This window comes from Ruditapes philippinarum, unplaced genomic scaffold, assembly GCF_026571515.1.
Source record: "Ruditapes philippinarum isolate M1 unplaced genomic scaffold, ASM2657151v2 ctg657_1_1_1_1, whole genome shotgun sequence".
NCBI lineage: Eukaryota > Metazoa > Mollusca > Bivalvia > Venerida > Veneridae > Ruditapes > Ruditapes philippinarum.
Window position 1 is genome coordinate 263,569 of NW_026853644.1, and position 27,806 is coordinate 291,374.

The window sequence follows — 27,806 nt, forward strand, 5'->3', positions numbered from 1 at the left end:
GTTGACCAATTAAAAATCTGGATATACCTTTTTTTCTATTTATATTAAAGGGAAGTAACATGACTGAATTATTTTGTTATACAAATGTACATCTTTCATTGTTGAATATTTACATTTAAAATGGCTTCCAATATGGATGCCATATTATAATAATTAAACTTTCATACTCAACAAGATCATAAGTGCATATTTAGATGAAATTCACGTGCAATTATGGCAGGAATAATTTTCAAACAAGTTTATGGTAATTAAGGAAAAAACAAAAGTTATTTCGTCTTATTGCTAAATGGCAACGGTTTCTGTGAAACAGATACGTCGTTTTGCAAAACCTGAAACGTTACCTAAAATAACAAGAAAGTTTTCATTAACTCAGAATATAAACCGTCCCTTGCTGTAACTTAAAAATTAAAATAGATTTTACTCCTATCAGTTGTTTTAAAGTCTCAGAACGGCATCCAAAATGGCCACAAATTAACAATAAGTCGTTGCGGACTTTTTAAAGCACATTTAAGAAAAGTTTAAAATTTGCTAATAGGCATAAATTATTGTCATAAAATAACATGACTGGTACCTAAAAAACGTAAAAATCATTAGCATTTACGAGGTGGAAACCAAACTTTTCTTTAATGCATTCACTGAGTTATCATGGTCATAATCATGTAAAAGTTATAAAAAACTGTTTTACAAACTATTCTTTATAAAATGTTAATAATTTTTTGACATGATAAACGTTTCATTTTTTTCATACATGTATATACAGCGGCGCCTTAATTTGATTTTTTGAGACAAAGAATTTAGATATTTTTCCATGTAGGAATAAATTAAACTGAAAACAGTCTATAATTAGAATTATTATATAACATGTTTTGTTATTTCATTTAAGAGAAATTGAATGCTTGGAGTATGAAATTTGGCATGATTGTAGTAAGATATCTAGCACAAGTGTAATAAGATATCTGGTAGTACTGTAGCAATATATTTAGCATAATTATAATACGATATTTAGCATATTTGTAGTAGGATATCAAGCATGATTGTAGAACGATATTTAGCATAATTGTAGTAAGATATTTAGAATGATTGTAGTAATATATCTAGGATTATTGTAGTGAGATATCTGCCAGTATTGTAGAAAGAAAATTTAACATGATTGGAGAAAGATATTTTTAAAAAACGTAAAAGTATTGTTTATAGAAATGATTTCTGTGAATATTTTTGTAAATTTGATAATTGATTTATGGAACTTGTTTAGTTGTTTTAAACTTTACAATAAAAAAAGATTATTTCAAATTATAGGTAGTTGGGAGTTTCGAAATAATTGTTTCATAAGTAAAAGATCATTCTTTTGTCAAAATATTTTTGAAAACTGACAAATAAAAAAAATCTAAACACTTTTTATTTGAAACCTGACAGATTTGAAATACACGTATTCATGTACATATTTTGTATCATTTAGCTATTATTATTTGTAAATAAATAGATAGATACATGTATATAAATTAATACATAAATATTATCCACTTTCCGTGTATATAAACTATTTTTCGACATAAATTATGAGTAAAACAATTTACCTTTTCTTGGAATTGTACTTGCAATGTGCTCACTGCTTCTCTGTTGTCTTCAGTCACTCCTGTCTTACATGATCTGCATCATATCTATATATAATGGATATATACTAAATACGTCATGTTTCTAAGGCAATAAAATCAGAATTGTAATACAGAAAATTCATTGGTTACCGTTATATTAATTGTTTCATTTTGTGATGGAAAACATACTGTGCAGTGGCCAAATGGCCACGTGATGGAGGGTTCATGTCAAAGGTTTATTAATGTACTCTATGATGTTCAGAAAACATACTTATATGGTACATTTGTGCCAGATATCAAGATTTTGAATAGGCTGGATAGGTTAACGTCAACAAGCATTAGTGGTACTTAAGTCGTGTTTGGTGTCTTAAGTTGAATTACATTTTACGTCCGTCTTATCCTCGTTCAATCCGATTTTTTTCTAACAGGACAAGCAAACTTTTGGACAATATATTTAAAACCAGGACAAGCAAACTCACCAGATAACGTTTCAAGAATGTTTTGGTCGTCATAATGACCCTTATACCACTCGTTTGACTCTACAGGCTCTTAATAACAAGGAATATTTAATAACTTTCTATCACACACACGTAGCAATAGTTGCTAATGAAGGCACTGGTTACTATAGAAAGTCAGTTGCTCATACGAAATCATTAGTTGTTCAAGATAGTAAATTGTTTCTATGGAGGTCACTTGTTGCTATGGAACGTCATTGGCTGCTATGGAATACACTGGTTATTAAGGAAAGACTATGATTGCTATGGAAAACAATTACATGTATTGCTAAGCGGAACCAATCGAGTCGATGGAAGACACTGATTGCAATGGAAGACAATGGTTGCTATGGAATGATAATTGCTATTATGGAAGACGATTGTTGCTAAAGAAAGTTAGTTGCTGCTATATATATTGGTTGTTGCTTGCAAAAATCAATCTTTGCTTTTGAGGAACTGACTGTGCTATGGAAATAGAATTGTTTCTATGGAAGAAGTGGTTTGTAATAAAAGTAAGTAATTTGTTTGGATGTCAGTAGTTGATGAGAACAGTCAATACTTGCTATAGAAGTAATACTATGTGATTGCTATGGAATCGATGATTTAAGGAAGTCAATGGTTGGATTTGAGTATACCGGTTCCTTAGTCCAGCCAATGATTGCTATTAAAGTCAATTGCTGATAACGAAAGTCAAATGTTGCAAATAACTGGTTTTCTTTAGGAGGCAATGGTCATTATGAAAACCACAGATCTTAAAGGAAAGTCAGTGATCGCTTAGTAGATATCTGTTACTGATTCAACTTCTGACAAAAATTCATTACTTTGCAGGTTCCGAGAGGAAATGTTTTTTTCTCAATTTACATATACAAACAGAAAACTAATGAAAAGATAAGATGAAAATAATTGTAAATTTTATATTGGTCTGACCTTTCTACCTCATATATGAAAAGATTTTTCACAAGAGGCGCTAGAATGGTAGTTGTTTGCGATAATTGTGATCACACTTATAAATTAGGGAACGACCCACGATAATGTTGAAAAAAACTTTAAGCCCAACCCTTTTGTACTTTGTGTAATTGTGTTGATGTAAAAGCATTGTTGTATATTTATTTGCAATAAAAATTCATTAAGGGCCGATTATGCCCCGGAAATTTATTTCTCCAAAGCGTGTTATTTTTGATGGCCTGTTATAACTTCCGAAAAGTTACTAAATGGGCAATTATCTGAACCACTTTGTTTACATGTTGCTACTTTCTATGACATATTATTTCACATTAGCGCTACTTTCTTCAGGAGATAAGCATAAACATGTTCTAATTCCAATGTTTAAAAGTTATAAAATTAATTTCTGTCCTTTCCAAGAAGAAAATATTTATTCGTATCTGAGGTAAAATGTTCCTTTAAACTAAACATGACACTTCTTAATATATAAATATACTTATAAATACTGATAAAAAGTACATTCAATAACGATTGTTTCATTGCCGATCCTTGAAAATTAATTAATATATTATACAGACAAAACAAACTAAATAAAGTTTAGATCTTGCAATGGTATGATTTGCTTGTAAAGTTAATAAAGGTGCTGAATTTAATCAGATCTGACTGTCAGCCGCACAACATTAAGGTCTATACTCTATGCATGCGAACAATTGTGTACATTATAACACATGGGTTTGTGGGTAACAGTAAAAATATCATCCCAAGGAAAATACTGTTAGCCGAGGCGTAGCCGAGCCAACATTTTTTTCTCGGTTCATTCTTATTTTCGACGAGGGCATCGCCGAAGTTACTATGACTCTCATAAAATTTATTTCTTTGCACCCTAGAGTACTTTTCACGTATAAAATATCCTTTTTTTAATAGTCAAAAAATAAACATCCGTTTTCAACAGAAGTAATTCACTGTAATTGTAATGGGAATAATTTTGTGTCAAACTGGAACATGCTACGCCTCTGGTAACAGTATTTTCATCGGGACGCTAATATATGAATACGCACGGCCTGTGTCAATTCAAGAAAATTTTTTTTTGCTCAAATAAAAAAAGTTTGCAGCATTGATTAATTAATAAATCAATTAATTCGTTACAAAGATTTATTACATGTTATATGGCCCAGCGGCTCTTGTGATATATGCAAAACATCTGTTTATATAGGGTCAATTATAGCCTTTTAATTCAATTATCAATGAATAAATATACACGCATGCTTCTATTTACCATAAAAAAGGAAATTCAGAGAATTCGTATTGTATGGTAACATATGTATAATCAAAAACAAAACTTGATAAATAAATAAAAAAATCGAGAAGGCTCTAATCTACATCGTTGCTTTTAATTATTGAAAATGCCACCATGATCAGGGGTAAAAACAATAACTAAAGTCATCAGTATGCAATAATAAATGAATTTAGAGTTAAAGTAAGAGACACCTGCGGTAAAGATCGCTTTGATTAACTTGCTTGTCCGATTGTCCATTAGAAGAACACATTCTTTCACGCAAAGAATGCATATACAGATAACTATCCGTTAGGGACCGCTTGAGTTAATCATGCTGTTAAACTGTCAATCAACCCAAACCAAAAAAATATTACATTGTTTCTAATTATTATAAAAGAGCGCGATAAACAATCGGAGAATAATAATATTTTTTATGGCATATAATTGTAAATTTGATAAAACGCCAGAGGAGGGATATATTTTTCTGTAAATAAATAAGGATTTTTTCGGAATTTTGTGCCACCTGAGAAAATGAATTCACACCGATGCGTTCAATTTATCAACTCCTGCCGTCAAAAAATAAATAAACTATTTATTAACGTTTATAAACTACATTTATAAAACAAAGTGTTAAAATATCAACCCCTCCTTTAATTCTTGTTTTGCTTAATTCTTATTTTGTGATACATACAAATTATTCAAGGTGTTAAAAATACGGACAAACAGAGGCCATATAATGACGTCAATAAACACCGGGATATATCATTTACAAGGCACGGAGTATACCACCGGCTGACTTATTATATCAATTAGTTATAAAAAGAATTTAAGGATGAAAATTTCTAGGTTGCACAACACCAACCAACCAATGGCAACCACTTTTTTGAAGGTCGTCTGAGATTATTCCGCCTAACACAAAATCATGTAACCGCCAGTGTAAACAAAAACAGCCTTAACTGACTGTACAAAGTTTTAACATTCATTACAGGATTCCCTTCATAACAGTTACTAACCTTCAAAATATACATTACTGTACTGTAATTAATTGCACGTAAATATTTCAGTAATAATGAGTGAAGTGAGTGGATTTTAAGGTAGAACGCGACACTTTGCGAACTTTTGAGTAGCGTCTTGAAAATTGGCATGCAAACAAAAAGTTGACCATATATCTAATTAGGTTCCGTTGATTTTATTTCAATAGTTTCAGCCACAAATGTACATGTGGCGTCAAAGTTGACCGTCAAAGCCCCGTTTTTGAACATGCCGTCGTTGCGTATCCTTGGCAACTGTTACGGGTATTGGCGAACAAAATATCTTAAATTCTACAGCATTCGACGGAAATTATTTTTTCCTTTAAGCTGATATATGATTTATCGTTTTACGTCGAAAACTGTTTGAAAAATGGTAAGAAAACTGTCAATTTTGCGTAAAATTTGACGTTCAGTTTAGTCGCAATTATCGGCTTTAAAGCGGCTTTTTTTTATTTAAACACTGTAATAAGTAGAGAATTATCATAAAGTGTCGACTTTTCTGTCTCGAAATGTCTCTTTTATAAAGTCGCACCTCGAATTTTAATAGACAAACGGGGAATAATGTGTCAGAGTCAAATCATGAACGATATCGATCACAAGAGTCAAAATGTTCCTTGCTGTTGAAGGCCCGCGACAATTTGTGATCAAACGATAGTTTCTCGCGGGTTTGGACGGGCCTCAACCGGCCATCACATACTTTAGCAAATTATTATATGGCCAATTTATTTTTAGATAGTTCAAGTGGTAATCATGATTAAACATTTACCTCTTTAGTATCACACACACACACATCAGAATGTAAATGGCTCATAGTAAGAATGCACAGTGATGTATATAAGTATCGACCGTCAACTTAATCTTCCAAACAAATATTTCAATGTCGCAACTCGAATATAAGTCAGTTCTCGGTACTTAAGCAGAACTCAGTGGACACCTTCATAACTCTGGAACCCAAAGTGCGTTGATAAGTAGTATATTAACGCACTTTGGGGTCGATTTCAACATTTTGATCCCAAAGTGCGTTTGACACAAAAGTGCGTTCGACCCCAAAGTTAGCTTTTACAGAGCGCACAGGGAGAAGAATAATTAGGATTTATAGGATATAATTGTTAAGTTGACAAAACGACAGAGGACGGGTATATTTTACATGTAAATAAAAGATGATTAAAAAACTGTAGGATATTTCGGAATTTTGTGACATCTGTGAAAATTAATTCACATACAAATTATGCAAAGTGTTAAGAATACGGACAAACAGAGGTCATATAATGACGACAATAAACACCGGGGTATATCATTTACAAGGCACGGTGTATACCACCGGCTGACTTATGATATCAATCAGATGTAAAAAAGAATTTAAGGATGAAAATTTTTCTTGGTTCCATGGAGCTTACCCTCGCACCAACTGACCATGGGGCAACCACTTCTTTGAAGGTTGATTGAGATTATTCCGCCTAACACAAAATCATGTAACCGCCAGTGTAAACAAAAACAGCTTTAACTGACTTTACAAACATTCATTACAGGATTTCCTTCATAACAGATACTTACCTTCAAAATATGCATTACTGTACTGTAATTTATTTCACATAAATATTTCAGTAATAATTAGTAAAGTGAGTGGATTTTAGTAAGTAAGATATTTAGAATTGACGGTAACAACTTTCATAGATGTTGCAGTTTCACCGCTAGCTTTTCAGATTGACTGTTAGCTAGTTTAAAGTCTTACACATTGTACCTCAAAATAATCCTTCAATGTAAAACTCCCATAGGCCTATTATGTGTTCTGATTGAATATCACCCTTCTAGTATATATTCCCTGAGAATATTTCTTATATCACCCGAGGGCACATAACTCTTGTATAACTGCATATTCAGCATACAATTAGTCTTTATCTGTTTTTGTAATTGTAATGTTTTGAGCAAAATTAAATTGAAAAAAAATTATGAAGTGTATTTTATTTATTTCTTTGACTGCATACTTTATAATTATTGTAGTTGTAGGTCTTTCGACATAATGAAATAAATGATACACAATGATTGACATGTTATTCATTATGCTCCTGTCGGAGAAGTTATTTTTAACATCTATAGTCAAATCTAATGCATTGTAAAATTATATAATATAATATGTTAATGTAAAATATGATAAAACAATATCAACATAGAAAGGCGGCGCTCAAAGAACGCAATCCCAATACGACCCAAGAACCAGCGGCAAGGAGCCCAGGAGGACCCCAAACAAAATCAGGACAGGGCGTAAGGCAGAGCACGGACAAGCTAATCAATGAACTGATACATACAAAGGAAAAATGGTAACCGACAAGGAAATTAAAGAAAACAAATAAATGATTGATTAATGGGCCCACAAAGTAAAAGGGCATAGGTCTACTATCACTAGAACAAGTATTAACTTTTTTGATAGAAATAAAAATGTATTAATGTAACGTGTTCCATGGTTTTATCAGTCAAAGCCTTCAACTTCTATGATAATAGTAATTTCTTTGACCAATACTGTTTCAAAAGGTCACTAATATAACATATAGACATAAAGGAAGGATATAAAAAGCCGACATTTACTTTCAGGCATTTAATCGGTATTTGACATGTGATAGTGTGACCTGTATTTATCAGTAAGAATCAACAGGCGCCTGTAAACATTAAGCAGTTAACGGTAAGCAGTTGACAGTAGGCAGTTGACAGTAAGCAGTAGTAATCTTTATTTACATCTCATCATTGTACAGACATATACACAATGTTAAAAAAGTTACAGCATAAAAGTACAATGCCACTCCAGCATGGAGTTATAAGAGATGAAAAAATATCACAATATTAGAATATAAATATATATAATATATACATATATAAATACATAAATCATTAGAACAACACGTTTAAGTGATAAAACTCCATCATACTAATAAAAGGAAACATCGTGACTACCTAAAAGAAGCAATTTAAGATAGTAAGCGTACAACATTAAACTGAGAAATCGTATAAAAATAACTAAAATAACGATTTATTTCAGTTAAAAAAACAAACAAAAACAACAAACAAACAACAAATTAATAAGAATAGCTAAGAAGAATAGCTGTAGTATTTCATACAAATGTGAAAGATAGAAATATTTACATGAATAAGAAGCTATTTACATAATAAAAACCGGCGTCTTTGTAAAATAATTAAAACAGGTTTCGGCACAAATACGAATCACATCTATGTTTGAAAAAAGAAAACAGTATTTGTCATCATCAGACGGTGTCGAAAAGCTGTTACTTAAGGAACATGCTTAGGCCAACAGATCCAGCCTTAAATCATTATAAAGAGAAAAATTCAAGAAAACATGTAATTCATTATCTTTAGTATCAGAATTGCAAAAAGGACAGATCCTGGCTTGCTTTGGTAAGCCTTCATACCTCCCCGTTTCAATCCTTATGGGAGTGACCCCAATACGGAATTTACAGAAAGCAGATCTATGACTTGGTGTAATATAAGTTTACAGTATTTTTCTACTTTATACTCAGTTTTAAATTTACTATACACTCGTAACTTATTACGTCCACGACCAGAGGGCCCAATAACATTGTTGATTTTGTTATACCAAATACTTATACAATTATTCAATGTTTTCACTTCAACATCATGGGCAAAAGAACGAGGTATAGTACTGATAAAACTGGTGTACAAATGTAAATCATTGACATCATAATAACTTCTAACATGAAAATACCAGTTTCTACATGAGCGACTAGCTTTATTATAAGACCAGAGTGCCAAACGTTTATTAATTCTTGCCGAACTCATACATGATAGCTTAGACCAGTATAAAGAAATACATTTCCATTTCCATTCCAATTGGGGGTTTCCAACCCATATCGCCTGCTACACCATCATTAGGTGAATATTTCCCGACACCAAGAAAGAAACGCAAAGCTCTGTTATGAACGGCCTCGATACAAGAATATGACCGGAAACCCCATAATGGAGCGCTGTAATTAATGACTGGCCAAACGACGGTGTCGTATAATTTTGTAAAGACATCGTATGGTACACCACCAATGACTTTGCATTTAGCAATTAGCAATCCTAAAGCACGACTGGCACTCTGGGCAACAGATTTTACAGTAATATCGTAATCTAAATGTTCATTAAGTACTACGCCTAAGTAAGTATATCTATCAACAATACAAATCTGATTCGTTCCGCAAGTAAACATAAATTGGGTACATAATTCAGATTTCGGTCGGAAGTGTACAACATTACTTTTATTGGCATTAACATTCATATTATTAAGCGAACACCAGCATTCTAGAGCATTTAATAACACTTGCAGATCCTCTGCTGATTCGGACAGTATAACAATATCATCGGCGTACAGCATAATACAAACATTCTCGGTTCAATGTCTATACCTTTACCAAATGATTTAAGATAAATGGACAACTCGTTAATGAATAAATTAAACAAAAGAGGTGAAAGGATACATCCCTGACGTAGGCCACAATTAACATCAAACCAACCTGTCCTATGATTGTTAACCCTAACACATGACTTTACCGATACATATAATGATTTTACAGCTCCAAACATTTTACCACTTATGCCTATATTTCAGATAAGCGCTTCCATAAAAACTTCTATCTTATAGTATCGTATGCCTTTTTAAAATCTATGAAAGCACAAAAAGTGGATTTACGTAACTTTTTCCTAGTTTCAAATTAAATTTGTTAAGCAAAGTACTTGGTCTGTAGTACTCCGACCCTTTCTAAAACCATTCTGTTCGTCAGAGACCTTATCATTGTTTTCGGACCAAGCATTTAACCTACTATTTAAAATAGAACAATAAATTTTATACATAGAAGGGGCTAGGGCAATACCTCTGTAAGACAAGGGGTCTCTGCGATCCAATGTGGATGATTTAGGAATGGGGTTGATAATGCACTTACTCCAAAGCGACGGGACAATGCTATTATCAAAACATATATTAAATAAAACATGTAAAAAAGAGATTGTTGCATCATTATTAAGTACTTCAACAGGAATATTGTCTATACCACTAGTCTTACCTTTATGAACAGATTTAATAGCTTTTCGAACTTCTAACAAAGATATATGAGTATTAAAACTGAGATTGTCATAAAAAATATCATTATCATTTGATGTATCCGTAACATTATTTGTCGTTTGGAACAGGGAGCTAAAATCATTTTTCCATTTTGATAAAACAATATCTATATCACTTGAGATTGACCCATCCTCTAAAACAACTTCCATTGGAATATCATTATTTTTTTTTACAATTCACTCCAATTTTGCCAATAGATTTCCAAAACTCTGATGTATTAACAGCGCACTCATCTAATAGCTGAGATTGTAACGAGTACCAATGGAAACGCTTAGCTCTCTGAACTTCGCGATCAAATAACTTACGGGTACTTACATAATTAGACTTTAATGTAGCACAATTTGCTTTGTTTTTACGTGAAAGCCATGCCTTTTCAGACATACATACGTTATTCCACAAATCTGATAACCGGTTAGTCCACCATGGCTTTCCGGGGCGCCGTCTTTTATTACAATTACCATATTTAATTTCCTTAAATGTAAATTTATCGTGCATGTTCTGTTTAACAATGCCACACCAATCATTATATACCTCGTCAATATCAGATTGTGTACGAAAACTACATTCAAGTTTAGAAATTGCTAAGTTAACATCATATAAAGTGTCTTGATTAATCATAAAATCAGCTGGAACATTAGTAACATCATATTTATAATAACTTTTATCATGCGGTTTACTCTCGCAAAATACATGTTGAATACATTTATTATCAAGTAAAATGTCCCACATAAGAAGCGAATGATCTGGAAGAGTACTAGATGCTATGGAAGACACAAGTTTAGTTTTATTAATAAGATCTGTCACTGTTAAAACATTGAATTTCTCAAATTTATCAAAATCATCATGACTAACAAAACAATAATCCACTACAGATCTACCTCTAGTGGAAATAGAGGTAAAATCGTTGTGCACATTGCCACGACCATTTAACATACACATATTTACATTGATTAAGAAATCTATTAATAAGTCACCATAACTATTAAGACTAAAATCAATTACTTCACGGTCAATTACATTATCAACTCCTCTAATAAAATCATCAGTATCCCCGCATCTGCTATTGAAATCCCCGCAAATATACATAGTTCCACAATCTTTATACTGATAAACTATAGAGAGTAAAGTATCATAAAATTTATGTACATCAAATAATCTAGAAGAGTTTTCCGGCGGAAGATAACAAACACATGGTAAGATTGACAGTAGGCAGTTGACATTAAACAATAGGCTGTTTCTGATGAAATTCCGTATTTAATTGACTATTTCGCAGGTGTGACAGTTGGCATTTATCTATTAACAGTAAGCATTACGCAGTCGCCTGTAAGGTTTAAGCAGCTGACATTAGGCATTTTTCCAAAATGGTTTACTCAGACAGCCTAGTTTTTTTCTTTAAACAAAATTTTAGAAAAAGTTGTCAACAATATCAGTATGGAAAAGTTTCTTTTAATATTTTTTCACTAAAATGCATAATTTTATTTCGTAGATATTTTTGAACAAACACTATTCTCTTTTACATTTGTAATTGTTTTTTTTATGAATGGAAGCCCTTTTGAACTTTACTCATCAAAATGTATTATCTATATAATACGGAGGTGCAACATAAAAAATGTTAAATTTTAGAGACTGGCGGAAGGGCATGTTCTCCTATCGAAGTAATATCTGATCCTATCCTCATAAAACGTGCGACAGATAAACAGATATTAGACTTTAAACTTTGCATTGGATTTAGTTCATTAAATATATTGAATATGTGAACTGAATTTAATACTTCAACTTGTGAAGGTAACAACAGCATGAAAAGGGATCGTATCTTGTTTTATACAATTTAAAGAAGACGAACTGTTTTGAACTTATTTATATATTTTGAACACCACTCAAATTAGAATTGCTTTACGGCAATTAATTTTTTGAAAATAAGGAATTGTTTTCCTTCATTTTCACATTGTCCAACTATTTTTGGATATATTATTGTTAAGTAAAATCTTTTCTTCTTTCATAACTTTCAAAATGCATTTATAGCGTCCAGTGGTTTATTTTAATAAGGCAAATTCTTGCTTATTTTAGTACCTTAGAATGCTTTTTATTTTTCATTATTTCATATTAAAACAAATTTATCTTTTGAGTATATTATTCTCAGAGAAAAGAAAGAAAATAAAAAGTGTTAAATAGGTAATGAATATGTGTGAGACACCTTCTATTGTACACATAGTATAAGAATGTGTTTACCTAATGGAACGGTACGTTGAATGAAAACTAGTGGGGACATATTTCAGACATTATCAATAAACCGTCTGTACAATTTCGTTGGGGGTATCTTATAAGCAAATGTTTTGCAACAAATTGCAAAATATTGTAAACTTAGTCAAACACTGTTTAAATAACACCTTTTATTTATAAAAAATAACTCCGCAACTTATTAATTCAACTCTAAAGAACTCTAGATTCGATATATTTAACAATAGAAAAATCTATAAAAATGTTATGTATTGCTTTTGTCACTAGTTTTCACGACTGTCAGGATATAAAGCCAAAATTCAAACTGAAATCTACTCATATAGACTATGAATTAGCCAGGACTGTCAAAAGTGATCAATCATAACATTCAGTGTGTCCATACTGTCTGGCATAAACGACAGGACTTTCTTAACATGGCAGTCATCTTGACAGGAATTATTTCGAACATGTAAAATAACAAAGTTAACAAAAGCAAAACACGCAATGAACACTTGAATCACATGCTTGACTTAATGTACATAAAATATGGACTAAAATCAATCATGGTTCTAGCTTTAAAAAATGAATTATTGTTAAAAAAATAATCCAAGTGCCAGGAATTTGAATTTTCCCTCCTGACGAACTAGAAGGTCATACTGGTCATCAAGTTTATTTTAAGATACAGCAGTGTCAGCTAAATATTTGAAAAGTAACTCAAGTCTTAGATAATAAAGGATTACATTCTATGTTCGTACATGTGAAATGATAAATATCTGTATATGTTTATGAAAATAAAAAAACATCTAAAGTTTTGAATCAAGGTAGACAACTCGTGTCGGCCATTTTGATACCAGGATAAACACAGTAAGTAAATTCATCATTTCTTGAAGTATAAGTCTGAAGTGGCCTAGGAGTATAGTGCCATAATTAAACTTTATATACATCTTACTGGAAATAGTTTTATACGTATATAAAAACGAACAAATTCATATTCGTCTTAGGAATGTCTCCCGTTTTATATATCTTTCCTTATATTGGAAAAACTACGTATATTTTATCTCTTATGTACATTCTGATTTGATACAGACATGGTTCTGCGAGTTGGCCTTAATCTCTTTGAACAAACTGGGAGAGGGATGTTTTAAAAATAACACACACACACACAAAAAGGCCAAAACATTTCACTAAAACTTTTGTTTATAATTTATGAACTGGATAGAATTATTTCGGAACAATTATATTTAATAAATATAAACAAAATACATTATATTTATTAAACTAATTGGATGTAAGATTAAAATGAAAAAAAAATATAAACAAAAATATTATATTCATTAAACTAATTGGATGTATGATTTAAACGAGAAAAAAAGAGGTTCACCCAATTAATTGCATTGCAGCTTCGGTGATTGATAAAACAAGCTCCCTTTTATAAAACAAAAAGTCAAATAGATATTTTAGTGATATGCACTTTCTCCAGGAAGCTTGCTCAGATTGTTTTTGAAGATAATTTAATTCTATATTCATATAAGCATGTCTTTTGCATTATATAATTAAAGACTTTAACAAATCTCTTATTGGATACATTAGTTTAAAATAAGAAAGGTAATACACTTAAAGAAATTATCAAAAATTTTGATGTGCCGGGAGACAATCCGCTTATATTAGCTTCATTATATCGTCGGGAATTTTATTCCATTTGTGTGCGAAGTTTATTGGGTATTATATTTATATCTAACAAAAATGCTGCTGATGATGATGAAGACAAATATATATAATAATGGAGATGATGATTAAAATGATAAAAGAGTAAAATTTTAATTCAGTTCAAAAAGTATCAATTAGACTTAATTGAGGGTTTTAGACATTACAAGACTCCAGTGAGGGTTTTGACATGACGGGACTAGAAATAAATTTTCCTTAAAATTGTTTCATTTGATTTAGGTCTAGACCATCCACTTGTGTGCAAAAGTCTTATATCATTCGCTCTCTCTCTGTTTTTTTTTCAGAATAGTTATCCTTGTTGTGAACAATGACCCACGAAAATACGATTTTTTAATATATTTCTTGGTATATTTTTTAAATATATATGTATATATTTTAAAGCAGTGGATGTCGATTTAACCACGATGATAATTTGTCCAGAACAGAAATGTCAGATTGACATTATAAGAAGAAAGCTATTATGCGAATAAAACATCGCTTAAGGCTAAATATGTCGTATGCTATCAAGAGCAAATCAAAGAAATGTTCGTCCGGCTAATCGAAAAAATGTTTTCTTTTGACGAAAGCATACTGACATAAAGTTAATCCAATCAGAAAAGATCGGTCCCAGTTATCAGACACAATGTGAATTATTCATAAGAAATCCCTGTAATATCAACATCGGGAAAAAACATACAGGTTGTTCAGTGTTTTATATGACTGAGACATTTCAATGAAATGCAATAATGGCATCCTTACGGTACGGAAAAAATGTTAGTTATATCTTTTAAGATAAGTTATAAGTGTAAAAAGTTTAAATCATAAGTTAGAAAAGGAGTTAATAATTTATTGCAAATATAATGAATGTTTAGTTAAAAAAAACATTATTTTTCAATTATGTTTCTTCATGTAAACACACATGCTATCAGTGCGGCGTTCGTGGCCATGTGGTAAGATCGTTGACACCCCTCATCGTTTTGGGTTTGAGACCCGCCAGGAACCTGGGATTCTAACTTTTGAAGTAGCTATAAAGCTTGCTTATGGAACGTAAGTGTTGTTTTAAGTAACCGTCCGTGCCTGAAATAATGAAAGGAAGGGCACACGTGTCGCAAGATCGCGACTTATTTATAAAATCCTTAGAATTATATTACGCATCCGAGTTCCTGAGGCCTTCTTACACCCATAAAGCCATACGACCTTTATAGTGTTTGTGAAACGTTGACTCTACCAAAACGATATACATAAAATAAAAATAGTTTATGTATCTTAAAGCTGATCGTCATCTATTTCTGTGCTATGGTCTTTAACATGGACATGAAAGAGAGTTTTACAACAATTTTTTATTTTTGACCGTTTTGTTATGAAATGATTTATAACAACTTATGTATTTTACATGCAAAAATAAAAAGAGAATGAATGACTAATAAGAGAACGATAAATGAATTACCAAACTGGTTTAAATGGTAAAGTGTACTTTATAAATCATTATTTTACATACTATTTAAAAAGCAATTTGAAGAATACGTCGTATGAACTCGTATACCAATCAGTGTTGCATACAAGAACAATGTTTTTTTATATTTCAATAATTTATTGTTATCTTTATAATACTTTACTTTAACCAGTAGTGTAACTTCAAACGGTTATCGGTTTTCTGATATATTAAAAAATGTTTTTCGTTGCATAATCAATAAAACAGTATCTCTTGGGATAAATGTTATCGAGTTTATCTAGCAGTACTGATGTATGTGACAGTTTGAACTATTAAATGCAAGGCTTTCCGACATCATTTCACAGTAAATTGTAAAATTAATGTAATGTTCAACGTTCCCCAAAAATGCTATGCGAACAATGAGGAAGGTTTCGATTAAAAACGTATGTGAAAACTTACGTAATCTCAATGAAATCGATTGCCCTATTTAAAATACTTATATATAATTGTAATATCATGCGGTTAATGTTAGATTTATCACACACACACACACGCACGCACGCACGCATACACACACAATCTATAGAGACGCCCTTTGTACAATGTTTGCCTTCGAAAATTTTGAATATTATGTTTTATATAACCTTCACGATTGACAGTTTATCTCATACATACATCGTTTCCATTTTCAGGGTATAAACTTATCTATAACTCATTATTCTTACTTGTTTATTCTGATTATTTATAAATTCAAGTGGTTACTGTCAAATGCAATACGAAAGCATTACGTTTAAAGAATAGCAGTTTTTTACAAGAAGATTTTCTTCTAATAAATACGTTTCCTTAATCCTGTGCATCAAATCATTACGAATTTCATGAATAATTGATCTATATTTTAGGTCACCAAGTGTGAAGGAATAGTGCGTGTATGTTCTGTCTATGTTTATCAAGATACATAGGCAGACTTTACTGTTCAATGTTTATGTTGTTTCATTTGCGACATTTACGATTTATGTGATTTTATCTAAGACGTAAATAATAGGAACTGAAACGAATTTGTGTCAATTTCTCAAAGTTAGGTTCATTGACTTTTAAGTAAGTTTTAAGTGGAGGTATTGTACATGCATAGTGTTTTATAGAAAATTTAACCGTTGCTTGCGGTTCGTAACGTGCCGGTGTCGCGTAATTATCACACGCGTGGTAATATTACCACGCGTGTGATTATTACGCGGCGGCGTAATAATCACACGGTTAGGGGTAGTGCCGTTAGAATCACACGTACGGTCTTAAATTTACTCCAAAATAGTTAAATCATACACCATTTTATTTCAAAATGAATTCCGCATCTAATAGTATAATTTTTGTGGGAATTAATTAATTTTCTAACACAAGGGAGTGTTTTAAAAAGCATGTATTGCAGCGATTTTTAAATAATTATGACAACCTTCGTTATGAATAATATTTGATTTATCCGCTAGAGGATTAAATCTTTTATTCAAATCTTACAACTTAACATTTTTATTATAACACCCCAGTAGGGCCTCAAAAAGAGTTGTCAGGGGAGACAACTTACACTGGATTATGTCATATATAAGGCAGAAAAAATTCTGGGAACGGTCTTTCATTCGTGGACACCATAGAAGAGGTAGACTAGTTTATCGTTAAAAAATCTAAATTAAAAAATCAAATATTGAATGAATCAGTATTATTTAATCTCACAGGAAATTAGATATATTTTATATTCTGTTATTATTTGTTCTATTATTTGGGGTTTTAAACTTGAACAGATAAGAACTTTGACCAGATCTTATGACCACGTGGTGATGACCCATGTTTTTCTCGTTAAGGTCAGTAGTCTAAAAAATCAATTTGGATGCTTTGATTACACAAAATATATGTCAAAGTTAATAGGTTTCTTTGAAATATTAAGTAAATAAATAAAAAATGGGATCTAGATCACAGGGACCCCAGCACAGTGTTGGGATAGTGTAAAAAAGTAATTTCTAAAAAAAATATATACCTTATATATAATATATAGACAAGGGGTTGAACTCGCCAAATCGGCCGATTGTCACTAGTCCAGTACAAGTCAAAATTACAAAGTCATTTTTACGTAAATCATATAAAGCTATATATCAAATTGCAGGTAAATGACATCACTAGACGTTGACAATAACATTATTGTCCCCACTTAAACCGTTTTTGAACAACAAACCGATATTTCAGATGGAAAATCGTATTTTTGCTAGGTCGGACACGACCGTGTAACCAGTCCCGACTCAATTTTCTACGTGTAAAAACGCAATTCCAAACAACGACAGTGTATCATCCCGCAATAAATCGATAAAACACATTCAAAGAAACAACTTACCGCTAAATATTGATTTTCAAAATGTTTTATAACAGCTGAAAACAACTAATTTCTTGTACGTAAAAATGAAAGTTGTAATCCGAGGGTAATCCGCATCCAGTGGTTATCACATGACCGATTTGCAACGGATAATTTCATTGGTTGATTTCTGGTTCCCTGTCCTGCAAGGTAGGTTTCTACGAAGCTGCAATAGAAAAATGGTATAAGTATCAGATAAATGTAAATGTAAACAAATGTACAGTGCTGGTTTACGAAAACGTAAATGAAAATGACTTTAAACCAAAAACAAAGGGATGCTTTAAGCATTGCAAGTGCTGGACACAACCTTCTTTTATTAGGATCGGCTGGGACGGGTAAAAGCCATCTTATTACTGAAATTTGTAAGGAATTGAATGAAAAAGGTAAACAAGTGAAACTGACACGCAGCACGGGCATAGCATGTGCAGTGTACCCCACCCATTTAAAACCAATGACAATACACAAATTCACTGGGATAGATGATGGAAGGCATGATCCGAATGAAATTGTGTCAGTATTGAAAAACAATGCCAAGTGTGACAAGATTATAGATGCAATTATGACAACAGATGTATTAATAGTAGATGAATGTTCTATGATAAGTAAACGTACATTCGAGTCCATAAAAAAGGTCTGTGAAATTAAAAATCCATGTAAAATATTTGGAGGTATTCAAATTATATTCAGTGGTGACTTTTTTCAGCTCCCACCTGTACCGAACAAAAGGTACAATGACGATGGCACATATTGTTTCTTAAGTGAGTTCTTTCAAACTTGTTTCTCTCATACAGTAACATTAACTCAAAATGTGCGACAGGATGAGGAACTTTTTGTTAAAGTTATATCTGATATATATCAAGGCAATTTAACTGAATGTGTCATAGAATTTATGAACAGTGTCAATAAATCTTTACCGGGTAATTGTGACAGCCTTAAATTATTTTCAACCAATTTATTAGTGGATACGTACAATCATCAGTGTTTACTGAATCCTCCTGGAGACCTGTTTGAATTCAAAGCAACAGACAATGGGAATGCAGCAGAACTGAAATCTTTGACAGTGCCTAAAACATTATGGTTGAAGCTTGAATGCCCAGTGATTTTGCTGCGAAATTTAAGTGACACACTTGTGAATGGGTTGAGAGGAATATTGAAGTATGCTACTGAGACAAAACTGGCAGTGTACTTTCCCAGTTTACAAAAGACACAAACATTGCATAAAGAGTCATTCACAGGTAAAACTAATATGTCATGTCAGAGCCTTTTCTGTTTTAATATTTAAATCAGTAATAACATTATGTTTAAAACACATACATGCTAGTCTAAAGTAATTAGTAATTGTCTGAATTGGTTTGTGCACATACATGTTTTTTTCAAAAAAGTAAAAAATGTTGTTATTTTTATTTTCATTGAACAGTGTTTGATCCAAGGACAAATTCAGATATTGCAAGCAGAATGCAGTTTCCTGTAAAACCAGCATTTGCATTAACAATTCATAAAGCACAGGGGATGACATTGCCTTGGTAAATATACATGTAGTTCATAAAAGTATTTTCCTAAATGTATTTTACCTCCAAACAGTGCTGTCTGTATACATTAGTAACTGTTACTATCTTATATAATTGAACTTAATATTTAAATTTTTATTAGTAATAAAGAACAATAATAAGTCATTTGAAATAGACAATGGAAATATTGCATCTTCCTCATGTAAAGTAAAATAGTGAAATTAATATAACTAAGAGCATGGTTTTCTATTTATTACATACAAAATACATATTTTTCAGGCTTGAAGTGGACTGCAATGATATATTTAAGACAGGTCAGCTAGGGGTTGCGATTTCTAGGGTTAAGTCTTCAAAGGGGTTGCGTGTAATCAATTTTCACCCGAGGTACATATTTAGCCCACCTGCTGCTATCAAAACAGATTTCGGATATGAAAAGCAATGGAATGATTGAAGACTTTAGCTGTTGTAGAATGATAAGGTGATAATTTTTTCAAGTTAATAAGAATCACAACCAATCCAAGCAATGAAAGAATTGTTTCTTCCTAATGTTACGATACATATTTAGCTTGATTATTTAATGGAAAGTACTTTTGTCTTACTCACCTTCGTGTCATCACTGGCAAAACACTTGCTCAACCACTGGAGTTGTGCCTATTTAACTTCCAGCAATACCATTTTTTCTAGATGACATTTGTTGTCCAAAATCTAATATTCTTGCATGGATTATTACTGAATAATTCATTTGAGAACTTCTTGATTTAACTTTTTGTTACTGTTCACTTTTAAAATGTAGTAATGTAATTCTGGATCTTCACACTTATTGATTCCAGTATGTTAAATGTTGAGTACACTAATTAATTTCTATGTTGCTTTTATTTAACTGTCCAGCACCGAGAAAAGTGCAGCCTGCTGTCCCAAGACGGGTTTTAGTTTAAATTTGTTTTCATTGCTCTCGAAGGATCTCCTCTTTTCCAGAGAGTATGGGGGTGTCATAAGGCCTTGTTAAAATTTCTTTGTGGACCTATTAATCAATCAATTATTTCTTGTCTTTAATTTCCTTGTCGTTTACTATATTTTTTTTTTAAGTATCATTTTTGTGATTATCCTGTCTGTGCTCTGCCTTGCACCCTGTCCTGTTTTGTTTGGGGTCCTCCAGGGCTCCTTGTTGCTGGGTTGTTTGGGGGGTGAACTAATTGAACGCCGCCTTTCCATGTTGATCTTGTTTAATTACCATATTTCAGCAGGATCAGTATCCAAAATGTTAGTGTCACTTTTACATTATCTCTCATAAACATACTCAAATCAAACTGTCTGCTTTTTATTATTATAGTTTTGTTGTTTTCATTGCTTCCGTGGGATCATCTCTTTTCCAGATTTTTATGAAACTTCACAAATTGTCCTAGATTTCATATTTATATTTAATTACAGTCGGATGACCTTTACATCACTTGAAGTACAGCTTATTGATGGCCTTTTTCGTAAAGGCTAGTTTAAATTTAAATGGCATGGTTCATATTTGACTCTTGCATTAGTGGCAGCATTTGATTTTTTTGAGACCATGTTTTGGCCTACAAGAATACTATTTATTGCTCGCTGATACTGTAGTGCACTAGGATTTGAATTTGCTCCATGATAAGTGGATCTCTGCTGGTTGAAAACATTCTCGATGACATCAGAGTTGACCAGTCCTGGAGTGTTATACATTATAGATGATTTATTTAGCACTGCTCTGCAAAGTGCAATAAAACCCAAAATACATGACTGTACATCTTCTGCGCATTGTTGAGATAAGAGTTTTTCCTTTTATTTTTTTCTGAAATTTCCTTGCTATTCATAACTAAATTGCCCCACTTGGAAAACCATTCAGCAACAGCATGTAAAGTTCCAAGTCTGTTATCATCTAACACTTTAACAGGTCTCATATCACGAAAAATATCAATTAATTTTGATGTATTTTCAAGCAGTTCTATAACTCCATTTAATACTTCACCTTTTTGACCGAGATTCTTTTGATACAATTTCATGGAATGCAACATTTCAGAATTTACACATCTTCTGCTAAATGATTTCGCATTTTCAATTGTGAATCAAGATGAAAATGTTCTCTAGATAATTTTTTATGAGTTTGTAGAGCATTTTGCTGGTCCCAGTTGAAAAAGTCAATAAACATTTGCCACTGGATAGTGTAAGAACTTGGTAAAGTTAAATTCTTGTACTTTTTGGATGAATTCCACTTTTAAGAATGTTGTTTCTCAGTTTTTTTACCACATGTGAAAAGTCCATTAAAATATTATGTCATTTGATGTGCAAGGACTTCTTGCTATATAACTATGTGACTTATCTCCCAAGCACATGTGCATTAATGAACGGTAAGCTTGAGCCCCATCCATACAGGTATAAAGAACTGTAAATCCTGCTGATCTTAATAAGTAGACTGCTTTCCAGAAAATACTAAATAGCTCAGATGCCTGTACACAGTTGGTTATAAAATATGCGAATGGAAAACGAAAACCATTAGTTCCAAGGAAAAGTAATTGGAGTGCATATTTGCCTAATTTCTTTTCTTTAGACCCTTGTTTTAAAGCATGGCAGGTGTCTCCCTCCTTCCCATAATCAGTAAAACCAGATATTTCAACAACATCACCATATTTATCAATCTGAATATCAGTTTGAATGGCCATTTCATCAAATATGACACCCCCATATCTCTCACCCTCTGGTATATTTTGCCTGTTTGCCTCAGCATACATCCATTGGAAAACATCATCTTCAAATCCTGGTTTTTGCTTTATAGCATTTTTATATAATATTAGCAGTGATTGTGATGGTAGTACTAATAACTTGCTTGAATATAAGAGGCCATAGCAATGAGGACTTCTGTTATACTTTTGCATGCATACACCAATAAATTTCTTTGACCATCTGCGACCTATGGGGTGTCTGCCAACATTTTTGGCTTGTTCAACAAGTAATTCTATCATATTTTCATCTGCTCCAGGAAAAAGATTCCTCACTTGCTTGATTAGGGACTCAGGACCAGGAGCATGTGCTTCAGGCTGGTTTTCTTTATTGTCAGACTGAGAAAAGGTCATTTTCTGACAGGTTCTACAAACAAATGTATGGCTATTTAAGGAAATTACCTTCTCACACATTACAGACCTCATTGATCTGACAGCTGTATTATCAGGTCTTTTCCACAAGTCTAGAGTATGGTATCGGCTAACAATTATAGACTTGGTAATTTCTAGGCCGCAGCAAAGTTGAATCTTGTCAACAATGGAAAAAACTACTTTTATACCCTTTTCACTTGCATGAAATGTTCCATCAATATATGCTTTGGATAAATTGACTTTTTTCCCTGCAATTTCAAGTTCCCACATGCCATTCATATGTAAAGTTATTGATTTTGTTACACCATTACCATTACTTAAGTAGCCACTTTGTGTTTCACAAATAATCTCTTCAGGGCTTATCTTCTTTATATAATAATTGTCTGGTAGACATTTAGTAATACATGTAGTTGTGCATCTTAAATCAGATACAGAACATGTATCAATAGGGTATTGAGCCAGGTATTGAAGAGCCTTTTCCAGATTCTAGACATTCAAACTTGAAAGTGTCCAAGAGCATATTTATGTCTACTTCTCCATCTGGGACAGGTGTCAGTCTTGACAGAATCCTATCAAATAATGGAGTAAAAAATTAGATGTTGATTTTTTTTATACACCATAACAAAATACAGTTGAACCTGTGATAGCGTTCATTTGAATTAAACAAAATTATATGGGAATACATGTAGTAACATTAAGTTTTGCATTTCTGTATTTCAAATTGTTATGTATAGTAGCAATTTTAAAGGCCCATCATGCTCCAGAAATGCTTTTTTTAATTCTCACAAAGTTTTTCATTTCTTGCGTCCTATTATAGTTTATAAAATGTCATTCATTGGCCAATATGCATATAAATCAAAATACTACTTTATTTAAATGTAAATACTTTTATGACAATATGGGTGATAAGGCTGCTCAAAAACCATTAATATCAATCTTATGAAACACCTGATTTCTCTTTCTATATATTTAGTAAAAACTCTTTCATTTCCAAAGCATTATGTGCCTTTAAACTTTTTTTTAATGAATGTAGGAATTGACCCACAGATTAACTTCATCAACTGCATTACACAGGTTTAACTGTATGACCATGTTTAAAGTGGAGAAAAATTGTTTATATCAAAAATAGCATACCCTGTAAAGTAACTATAAGAAATACATTAGAAATTCATATTTTTTTCCTATCTGAATTCAGTATAAATGGTTGTACATTGTAGTTTAACTGGATTTAAACCAGTTTGTAAATAATTTCTATATTGTCATACATTTATATATTAACAATCTTCATCTGAAAAGAGCATTTTATATTCCTGAAACCCTTATTTATTCAGAAGACATAAATAAAATTGAAGTTTTAAAAAATTTATACATGTATATTTGTCATATTTTAGTTAAGCATGTCACAATATGAAATAACTTTCACCTGTATAAAATATAGCTATACACAACATGCCTCCATATGTTTCATGCAAATACAGTGCATTTTTAACTTAAGATATGATATGGTAGATGTTATTTCCTTAGCTATTCGCCAAAAGTTATTTTCTTTAAAGGCACATTATGCTGTAGAAATGCTTTTCATTTTAAGAATTTTTTTGTGTGTGTAATATTAGGTCCAAAAAATAACTAACATTTTCTTTTGCTGTTTTGAACCACCTTTTTCTGTTTTGGCATAGTTATTTTTTTTTTTGTATGGAAGTCAAAATGCACTGTGTTTACATTTTACTACTTTTATTACATTCAAATAATGATTTTGTTAAATATAGGCAGATTATGTATAGCTTTATACACCTTTAATAGATTAATAATACATAGAAATCATAATCAGATAGTTAAAAAAAGCATGCATAATTACATGCATTGATGCTCTGGTAATCTAAACCATGAATTCAAATTCAGCTGATATTGTCAATTTGGCTGAAATAAATTGAATCAAACTATGTATACATTATTTCTGGGGATAAATCTTCATGTTATATAAGTTAAGGTTCAGTTAAAAAGATCAGTAGTATTTCTCAAAAATGATATGGATTTGAAATATTACAAAATTTTTGGTACCATTTTTAATGACAAATGCAGCGTATTTGATATTTCACAAATATAATTACCAGAGCAACAATACATAGATATTGATACAATTCAATTATTAGTTCTTTATTAATTACAATATCTTATGTTCATTATATATTCATTCCAGTAATGAAACAGAGCAACTGCTAATACCAACACCAGTGAAAGCAACAAGCACAAGTATTCTCTTAGACACTACTAGCGAAGAAATGGAACTTGAGGATGATTTCAATGATATACTTGCTTCAATTGATAGTGATGAACAAGAGGTATTACAGTTTGAAATTCACAATAGATTCATCATGAAGAATATGCTTGCAGAAATTGCTTTCAAAAAACCATTTGGAACTTCTCAGCCAAAATGTTATCTTATATTATCACAACTTCATCCTGAAAACCTAAAACTAGTGACTTTTGTAAAAAGATTATTCTTAACATGTTCAAATATTTTCAAAGAATTAAATATGGACAGTTTCAACCTGGTACTTCTATACCAGAGAGTGTATTGGCAAAATCTTTTAAAAAATGTATGAATATACACTTGACGTCCAATATACAATGGATTGTCTCAGCTTATTTAATATTGGAACAGATAATTTGTTTGAAGAAGAACACAAAATGGTTTGTTACATGATTGTGGAATATATTAGAGACTTTATACTAACACAAAGACTTGAATTACTACAAACACAAGGAATGAATGTTAATAGAAGGTTTGTTACAGATGCTTCCCGGTCAAGAATTCGCTATGTTGCAGGTTACTGTGTAGCAAAGCTAAGAAAAAAATATGTGCAAGTACTACAATCTAATATGTTTACTAAATCTAAAACATCACAAACAAAATTTAAAGAAGCTAAATATACGCTTCTTATTCTTAACTCTTTCAAAGAAGAAGAACATTATTTACATCAGGTGACATCTGAGCCATAGACACTGAAAGAAAACAAAATGTAAGACGTGGTAACGGATAGTATGTTCAAATTTTTCTTGACTTTAACTGATTTGTGTTTGGCAAAGCTAATAAATGAAAATTTGATAAAATATGGTAAATCAATGTTTAACAATTGTTTGGAGCATGTGCTTAGTGAAAAAGGTTTATTTGAACAATTTTCACATATGGTTATTAATAAATTGAAAGAGGAGACGGTAGAAGAATTTTCTTTAAACCAAGAACATATGATATTAACAGAACTTGTCGATTCTTTGGTACTTACATCTGCCCAGATATGCAGCATATACAATGAAATTATTAATAAATACTTTATGGTTTTATTTGCCCAGTTCTGCCGAGATATCAAAGGAGCTTTTCATATTATGAAAACAATGGCTCACAGGAAGCAAATAAAAGTGTCAAAATCTTCGGAGCATACAAAGCAGAAAAAAAGGCTACTGAAACTTCTACAGAAACAATACAATTAGTGGAGTCAATGTCTACTACTGAAGTACAACCCACAGTACCTGTTCAACCCAGTCCAGAGCCTGAACCCCAACCAGGGTCATCAAGTTTGACAAGTGATCTCTGTAAAAAATGTCAAAAGTCAGAAGGAAATCAATGGATTCTATGTGATTCTTGTAATTATTGGTTTCACAGAAAATGTGCTGGTTTGCATAATGCAAAAGAATGGAAAAAATATTCAAAGGAAGGAACTGAATGGAACTGTCCCGAATGTGATTGAAAATTGTATTGAAAAAAACTCTATAACTTATCCAAATTTTTACATAATATAATAATGCTTACCTATATGAATACATGAAATTGTCTCAAAAAAGGTACAAACCCTTGAGAAGTTATTGAAATACCAGCTTACACGCAAAAACTTAAACATTTTTAAGTTGTATAAGTTGCTTAATTATGCAAAAAAGCAAACCAGAGTTATGGTTCTTGTACCAATCATTTTAGATAATCACAAGGAAGAAGCATATGAAGTTTCAATCCATTCCCTTCGGAGTCATGGAGATACCAGCTTATGCCAACACACAAATCAGTTATAGGACTTTTCAAAATCATGTAACATAATCACAGAGAATAAGTGTGTGAAGTTTCAATCCTCTCCCTTCAGTAGTTATGGAGATACCAGCTTACACCCAAAAACTTACCCAATAATTTTTAAGTCGAAAAAGGGGCATAAATATGCAAAAAAGCAAATCAGAGTTATGGTACTTGTATCAGTCATGTTAGATAATTACAGCATATGAACTTTCAATCCATTCCTTTTAGTAGCTATGGAGATACCAGCTTATATGAATAAACTTTATCATGGGGACGCCACTAAATGGGTTCTTTGAATAGTATACCTAAAAAAGGAGTTTCCAACTTTCCACACTGTTATTTATATTGATATAGGCCATATATACATGTATATGCATAGAATCCTGCATAGAATCCTTTGAAATGCAATGTAAACAATGGACAATTCTTGTGTAAATTTAATGTGTCAAGTACTTTTAATGTCATTATTTCCACGGAACATACAATCTTACCAGTTTACAAGCATTTTGGCTATGAATCAGGAACGAACTGTTGAAAAGCTGAAAGAATAAGTTGTTTTCACAAAATAATTACGGACTTTCAAAATTAGCGCTAAAATTCACGTGCCTTGGAACCCGAATTCAGCATTGAAATAGATAGCTGAGCTGGGACACAGAATCGTCCAATCAAAAGGCGTCTTACAACCGGAGCCGAGTATTTATCTCGGACAGGAACATGTCTTCAGCTGTTTATTTTCACGGAAGAGTGATAAAAAAACCCGAATGTTACCTGTAATTGATTGGTTTTGGATCAATATTTAGCGGTAAGTCGTTTCTTTGAATGTGTTTTATCGATTTATTGCGTGATGTCATTTACCTGCAATTTGTTATATAGCTTTATATGATTTACGTAAAAATGACTTTGTAATTTTGACTTGTACTGGA

At 31.8% G+C, this 27,806-nt stretch overlaps 1 protein-coding gene across 1 annotated transcript; it reads left to right on the top strand.

Annotated features, from left to right (window-relative positions):
• The first annotated feature begins 18,455 nt into the window (after window positions 1–18,455).
• LOC132737427 (uncharacterized) lies at window positions 18,456–19,487 on the top strand. Its single transcript, XM_060724711.1, has one exon. It carries the CDS (start codon window positions 18,456–18,458, stop codon window positions 19,485–19,487), a length of 1,032 nt encoding a protein of 343 aa, XP_060580694.1.
• The last annotated feature ends 8,319 nt before the right edge of the window (window positions 19,488–27,806 follow it).